At 33.7% G+C, this 7,850-nt stretch overlaps 3 protein-coding genes across 3 annotated transcripts; all 3 read left to right on the top strand.

The window, feature by feature from the left end:
• Positions 1-154: 154 nt before the first annotated feature.
• RO3G_10339 (uncharacterized protein) lies at positions 155-1,613 on the top strand (the record flags this gene model as incomplete). The annotated part of the gene is made up of 6 exons (XM_067664924.1): positions 155-215; positions 414-444; positions 493-1,041; positions 1,090-1,253; positions 1,324-1,426; positions 1,556-1,613. The coding sequence occupies 6 exons, from the start codon at positions 155-157 to the stop codon at positions 1,611-1,613; spliced, it is 966 nt and encodes a 321-aa protein (XP_067521025.1).
• Positions 1,614-3,973: 2,360 nt separating this feature from the next.
• On the top strand, positions 3,974-5,939 carry RO3G_10338 (uncharacterized protein; the record flags this gene model as incomplete). The annotated part of the gene is made up of 8 exons (XM_067664923.1): positions 3,974-4,122; positions 4,300-4,473; positions 4,528-4,619; positions 4,777-4,846; positions 4,909-5,288; positions 5,347-5,527; positions 5,580-5,668; positions 5,731-5,939. The coding sequence occupies 8 exons, from the start codon at positions 3,974-3,976 to the stop codon at positions 5,937-5,939; spliced, it is 1,344 nt and encodes a 447-aa protein (XP_067521024.1).
• Positions 5,940-6,148: 209 nt separating this feature from the next.
• RO3G_10337 (uncharacterized protein) lies at positions 6,149-6,622 on the top strand (the record flags this gene model as incomplete). Its single annotated transcript, XM_067664922.1, has 2 exons — positions 6,149-6,460; positions 6,512-6,622. 2 exons carry the CDS (start codon positions 6,149-6,151, stop codon positions 6,620-6,622), a joined length of 423 nt encoding a protein of 140 aa, XP_067521023.1.
• Between the last annotated feature and the right edge of the window lie 1,228 nt (positions 6,623-7,850).

Below are 7,850 nucleotides of genomic sequence, written 5' to 3'. Positions count from 1 at the left end.
CATGTACATGATACTTCGGGGATATCACCTTCCTTTTGGGGTGCTATTGCAGACACATGGGGAAGACGACCTAGTTTATATAGTAACACTCTTTGTCTACTCGCTAGCCTCTGTTGGTGCAGGTTGTTCACAAAACTATCCCATGTTATTAGTCATGCGTATGCTACAAGCAGTTGGCTCAAGCTCATCGATTGCAGTTGGAGCCGGCACAATTGGTAGAAATCAGATTTTTTGTCAGAATTCAACAATTTTTTAAAAAATTTTAATTTGCTTAGGCGACATATCAACACCTGCAGAAAGAGGTGGATATATGGGAATCTATTCTATGCTTACTCAACTTGGCCCTGTGGCTGGCCCTTTTTTAGGTGAATTGAATTATTTACATCTGGTTGCTTTATTCATTACATTTATAGGTGGATTAATAAGTCAAACGTTAGGTTGGAGGTATTTTTTTCTTTTGATATTTATTTAGTTTATTAAGATATTCTTTAGATGGATTTTTTGGATGTTGGCAATCATGTCCTTTATATTATGGATCGCTCTAGTACTTTTTATTCCCGAAACACTACGATCACTTGTCGGCGATGGTTCAGGTTATGCTAACCCTACTCCTTTGCAGTATTTTGGAAAAAGAATTAAAAATCAGGAATTGGAACCAAATACAGATTCTCGACTTGATTCAATTATTACTATCAAAAATGATTTAAACAGTCCAGATGCAGTAAAAAATATACAAGAAAACAAAATAAAGAAGAGAGGCAGCATCAACATATTTCAATCGTTATCCTATTTAAAAGAGAAAGATATCGCCATTTTATTATTCTATTATTCACTGCAATACGGTACCATTCACAGCATGCTCTCGAGTTTAACAAAACTTTTTACAGAGAACTATCATTTAAATACACTTCAAATCGGACTCTGTTATCTTGCGAGTGGCATTGGGGCCTCCCTTGGTTCCTATAGTTCTGGAAGTATATTAAATTGGCAATTCGCTAGGTATTCAGATGCCTTTTTTAATGGTCAAGGACAAGTAGAAAGGTAAAAATCTACCGTTTTATCTTTGCTTTTTTTAATATCTCTTTTTAGGAACACTAGTGGAAGAAACCTCGACTCTGGATTTCCTATTGAGGCTGCACGGCTTAATTTAACTGGCATTTGGGGTATTGTATTTACCTTATTTACATTAGCATATGGATGGTGCATAGAATTCAGAGTTCACATTGCTGCTCCGTTAGTCATGACATTTTTCAGTAAGAACGTGGGTAACCTATTATCTAATGACATTGGTTTAATTTTTTTGTCTTGTTTTTTTTTTATTAGTGAATTTTAGTTCTTGTTATACATTTTGTACAATCAATACTCTTCTCGTCGACTTATTTCCAGATAATTCGGCCGCTATTATCGCTTCCAATAATTTCACAAGGTAATTAAAAGCGACTTTTAATGGTCAAAAGCTAAGCATAGATTAGATGTATCTTGGGTGCTATTGCGGTATTCTGTGTAAATCCAGGTGTTGAGGCGATTGGTGCCGGGTGGTTTTTTACTATTATAGCTTTACTTGTGCTCTTGTCAAGAGTGATCATTGTGGTAGAACTCAAATTTGGTCCTAAATGGAGATTGCAGCGTCTTGAAAGAGTAAAAATATGCCAGCTATAAAAGGAGCCTTTTTTTTAATCTTGTAATATACGTGAGAATTAAAAACTTTATTTATTCCCTTTTATTTCTTGTTAATAAGAGAGCATGTTGTGAATGATAACAGGTTGTGTAGCGTCACCTTTTTGAGGCAGTATGGCATTTGTAAGATAGATCATGAAAAGGTCTCTATTCTGACCAGAAAAAAATAAAAAGAAATCTTACAAGTGTAAAATAAGAAAAGCAATGCTCTTCATTATAAAATTGTACATTAATCTTTCTCATTTTTATATGCGGCAATATCATTGATATTAAAGCCGGATATTTCACTGCAGGTTTACTAACAAGTTGGGTAACAAATGTTACTAATCAAAGAGGGTGCTGATAGATAAATTATTAAATAGGTAAAGTAAAAGGAGGCAGGTGGGTTAAAAATCAAAACCATGAGCATATGGTATGGAAGCGCAATGTAACAAAGAAGGAACATGTGGTAAAAAATAACTTTTCCGTATTTTTCCTACTGCTAAAATGTTATTGATCAGAAAAAATACGTGAGCAAAAAGGACATGCGTAATAAATCTGAATTTATTCTATCTTCAAAAAAGGTTTTTATCATCTTTCGTAAAAAATGCTTGTGAAAATCTCATTGAACGTACTCTTTAAAAAGCAAGCAATGGATTATATTCATCATCTATCCTTGTTTGGCTTACTGTACATCGAATAAAGCAGCACAATGAAAAAGGAAAATCACAACCTCATTAGAAAAAGAGAAATAAATTTGATGATTTTGTATTATTGATGAAGGATTTTAATAGAGAGAGAAAATATTACTAAAATCATTTCATCAATTGAATAGAAAAAAACAAATAAAGCATAAAATAATCTAAATTTTGCCAAACTCCCAAAATAGGGAAATGAACCTCGGATATGGTGGCAATGGGAACTTTTACATTTTCCCATATTAAGTTATTTAGGATCTGAAACATTGGTTGGACTTACTAAAAAAAAGCTTGTGATTATATACAAGAAGATCATAATAAGCTGCGTTTACCAAAGAAGTTCAAGTTGCATCGCAAAATAATATGAATCCTTCAGAATTCAAAAGAACATGAAGCTTTTAAAAAAGGGCTGTGTCAAAATCTTTAAAGACTATGTTACTCTTATTGTGTTACTAAAGATATTGTGATGATGAATAATAAAAGAATATTTCATGGTAGATTTTTACTAGAGACATTAACTAGATGTATATGGAGATGAATAGTCGAAAGCATACAAGAAAATAAGCAAATTAAAGATCAGAAAGAATTTTTTTCCAAGATCAAGAAATGAAAGCGAATATTAAAAAAGTGAAACTGTGTTCACTCGTAGCTGTCAGTCTCTGTAGCATGAATTTGAAAGCTTTGTCGAACAAACCGTTCTACATATATTTGTGTATCAATCATATTATTAAGCAGAAAGGACAATAGAAACCTATTTTGATTGAGACCAAATAATATATGGTTCGAACAAGATTCCGTTGTTTCAAATGCGTTAAAAAAAAGAATTATGAAAAAACATTACACAAACACGACGGTTTTACGGAAATTTACCCCACATCACTGTTCAAATCCAGCCAACGCTTCGTGCTGAAAAGTGTAAGCTTTCCCCCACTTTTACTGACAAGTATACATAGAAAAGTAATAATAGCAATAGTCACCATAAAAAGTTTCTTCTTTTTCCTTTTCTTCCACTATTACGAACAAAGTAGTATTTGACTGACAGGTTTCTTTATAAACGACACGTAAAAGTTCATGCCCTATATTATGTCACTAGTGAGGAAAAGAACTAATGTTTCACTAATTTTTACCGCTTCAAATGGGAAAAAATAGTACTTGTATCATGCAAGATCCTTAATTTCTTTATTTTACTTATTTGCCCAATAAGTTCCAGAAAATGCAGTTGATTGTGTTTATCCTTTCTGCTTGTTTTTTTTCTTTTTTATTTTTCAAAAAAAAAAAGAAGACAAACTTAAATAATGCTTATAGTTATAATAGATGTAGTCCGTTGTCTGTAGTAGTCTCTCTTCAAAAATTTTCTACATTTGGTTAATTTTCCATTGAAAAAGGAAAAATTGTCCGGGAAAGAAAAAAAAAAATAAGGTGCGGTTTTATCCACTTCCCCGCAATTGAAACTCATGGTTTCGAAAAAGCTGGGGAAATCAAGAATATCATAACATAACTCAGCAAGTAGGAATATTTGCATTACCTTATTGATCTAGCATAAGGAGCTGTTCTTATAAATTAATACTTTTTCATCTTACATTAGCTCTTTCTTTTTTACTTTTATTCATTTTTTACAAATGACTTCTGAAAAAGTGCCTTCATCTCCATCAATACATTTAGCTGAAAAGCCTAGTGATTCAAAGGACAATAACAATGATGCTTCTTTTGTTGAAGAATTAGAAAACTTATCAAGTGAAAGAAAAGCTCTTACTTCAAAGCTGATCAGGTGCGCATTTTGCTTATGGTGTGTCTTATAACTAAATTATTTTTTACTTTAGGAAACTCGACAGACGTATTCTTCCTTTATTATGTGTACTATATCTTTTAAGTTATATTGATAGGTATAAAATATAGACTAAATCATAGGGTTTGCATGTGCTGATCATATTTACATCTCTTGTAGATCAAATATTGGTAATGCAAAGCTTGGTGGGCTTGAAACAGACTTGAATATGTCTAAATCAGATTACAAATGGTCACTGTCCATCTTTTATTTCTCTTATGTAATTTTCGATTTACCTTCAAATATCATTATGCGACGCTGGCGTCCGTCTTATTGGTTAGGAATTCTCATGTTGTAAGTAGATGTACATATTTGGTTACGAATAACTTTTTTAATTATTATCTGTAGCCTTTGGGGTACAGTTGCAACTGCAATGGCAGCTAGTAAAAACTTTGCATCTATTGCAAGTGCTCGGTTCTTTATTGGTGTATTTGAAGCTGGTAAAATGATAATAATAATAAAAAAAAATAGAGCAAATATGAATCATACTATTTGAAGGTTTTTTTCCTGGTGTAATTTATTACATGTCGTTATGGTACACAAGACAAGAATATGGTAGACGAATTAGTTTCTTTTGGTCATTTAGTTCCCTTGCAGGTGCCTTTGGTGGTCTCATTGCATACGGTATCAGCCAAATTTCTAATGATAGTTTAAAAACATGGCAGTGGTAAAATGATGAGAAATAGTTTGGATACAAACCTCTAAATGAGCAAATCGTGATTTGAATAGGCTTTTTATTATTGAAGGTGTTCCAACAGTAGTTTTGGCGGTATTTACAGCATGGTATCTTCCCAATAGTCCTGAAACGGCTAAATTCTTGTCAGACGAAGAAAGAGAATTTGCATCAAACAGACTTGCTGAAGATGCTGGTGCTTCGTATGATCATTCCTGGTCATGGTCTCAGGTCGTTTCTGTATTCACAGATTGGAAGACGTACATATATATGGCCATATATATCACTGGTACCAGTGCATTGCAGGGCGTTACACTCTTTTTACCTTCTATTATTGCTGACATGGGTACATGGTCAACAGCTTCTGCACAGGCAATGACTACTCCTCCTTACTTTTTAGCTTTCTTAGTTACTGTGGTCATAGGCTGGAGCTCAGGTAAGACAAAAATAAGAGTTGTATATACATCCAATTGAACTTGTTAAAAAATGATTAGACAAGTATTTTGAACGAGCCTATCACATGATTTGTACCAACATCTTTGCATTACTTGGTTTCTTACTTCTCATGTTTTTGCCTACATCCAATGTAGCTGGTAATTATATTGCTGCTTGTATTGTTACTATTGGTGTATATGCAAATGTTGCTGTAAAAGTTGCATGGTTCAACAATAATTTGTAAGTTTTCTTTTATAAGAGAAGGAAAACGATGTTCACAAGTTTTTATTAGTGGTGGATTGACTCGTCGAGCAGTTGCTTCAGCAGCTATTGTATCAGTAGGCACCATTGGTGGCGCTATTGGTGGTCAAATTTATTATGGTTTGTTCTATCAGCATTTTTTCCTCACTACTTTTTTTTTTTACTGATTTATCCCATTATAGATCCACCAAAGTACTTTGGAGGTAACGTAATCGCATTCTCATGTATGGCAGCACAAACGATTCTTGTGATTCTTCTCAGAATCTTGTTAGCCCGAGAGAACAAACGAAGAACTTTCTTGACTGACTCTCAAAAGGAAAAAGAAATTGAAAAACACGGTGGTGCTGATTTAGTTGGAGACCGTCATCCTTCCTTCAGATACGTCTTGTAATTTATTTATTTATTTTTTTGCTTGATAACTTTTATAATGACACTTTAAATAAGAATAAAAAAAAAGTAAATAAATTATATATTTATTGTAACCTCATACTTATTCATCATCCATCTAATCCCACTTTTGTGTGTCAAACAGTATTGGAATATATGTAAATTTTTAAAACAGTAATAAATAATTTTTTTTCTCTGCCCCATATTTCCGTTATGTCTGCAACCACTAAATCACTTCAAGTATACGAAAATGCGAATAAAGGATTACTGACATTAACAGAATTATGGGAAACAATGTTAAAAATCATTCGTTCAGTCTCTACAGCTTCAGGTTCTTCACTGACAGTTGAACCAGATCTTGTAGCTCTTCAGAAATCACGTCAAGATCTGGAAAGCTTGTTAAGAACACTCAGATCAACTACAAACTGGTTAGAAACAAACGAATTGCCAGAAAAGAATAAGGCAGAAGAAATAGAATCCAAAGAATATATAGAGCTGATGAGAGAAAACAAGATGGCAACTGAGGTTTATATGATAAATCGCAAAATAATTGTTTGAGACTAAGTGATATAATAGGAAGCAGATCGCGTTACAGAGCAACTACGACGCCTATTAAACAAATCGTACGCATTACAGCTACAAATGGAGATGCTTCATGTCTCATCACAGGAGAGCCATCTAAACTGAAGAATAATCTCTAGAAACTTTGTCCTTAATGATGTAAATACAACGGAAAAACATATTTGTGTTAAAAGTACATGTTTTTTTAATAACACAAAGCATACTTTCTTTTAGATGTTTTAACCATTAAATAAATAACTGCATATTTGCTAAAATCACACTGTAGTTGCTACACAATCCAAAAAAAGTACAATACATTATATCTTGAATAAAACAATAAGGTAGACTCTAGCAGCTTACATGTTGAATGAAAAGCTCTGATGTAATAAAGAAGGACTTCTGCAGTGCATCAAAGCTAAGCACTGTGGTAGCATCATTACGCAAAAGCTAATAGCTCTGCTAGCTAAAATGAAAACATGTTTCCAGCCTTCATAGGCATAAGGAGCTGCGGATCAAGACAATTTGTAATCTCCGCAATACACGTCACTTTTATTTTTTTTTCATCAAGAAAGAGTTGGGTGACTTGTGAAATGTCCAACTTTTTTTGCCCAAAAAAAGTTTTTCCAGCACCCGGTATTTTTCTTTTGCAACAATTTGACAGATCTACTTTTTTTTTAAACAGCAACGAGAAAAAACATTTATATTTTTTGTAAATGTCCTTCCAGTCTATATTGCAAAGAGAAGGCTGGAGGCCACAAACTTTATTTACAAAAATATTATGTCAAAACTGTCTTTCGAGAAATATGCCCTACCGCCCTGTGACAACCAGGGTGAATTTGTTGGACCATTTTCGTAATGAACTATATCATCCAGAAAAATATACAACCCATCTTAAAATTGAATCACCCATTGCCGAGACAACCATCACCAGACGAGTGGCTCGAAAACGATTGTTGAAAAGTTACTGTCGACTCAAGACACAAGAACCGCAGAGCCTGGCAGAATTGACGCGAGAGGATATTGACCAGTTTCTTATGAGGTTTACAGTACACACAGATTATTTGGTGGCAAAGCGGCCCATGGTCGAAGCGTTTTATATCCTAAAGGAACTGAAGGAAGGAAAGTTTATACACGTACCTTTTGGCGTTCAAGAAGCAGAACAGATGATTTGCCTAGCAGCAGAGCTCAAATATTTTGACAAGGCAGGGGATTTATTAAAGGAGTATGCCCTGGAGAAAAAGCTGCTGCTGAACATACAAACATATGATGCGGTATTGCAATTGTTGTCTGAAAAAAAGAACATTGCTGAGTTAGAAAAAGGTGGGGCATATCGCCAACACTCCACATTTATCGT

Source organism: Rhizopus delemar, genomic scaffold (assembly GCF_000149305.1).
Source record: "Rhizopus delemar RA 99-880 supercont3.8 genomic scaffold, whole genome shotgun sequence".
Classification (NCBI taxonomy): Eukaryota; Fungi; Mucoromycota; class Mucoromycetes; order Mucorales; family Rhizopodaceae; genus Rhizopus; species Rhizopus delemar.
Note: the sequence above shows the minus strand (reverse complement) of the source record. Positions and strands in the feature narration are given on the sequence as shown.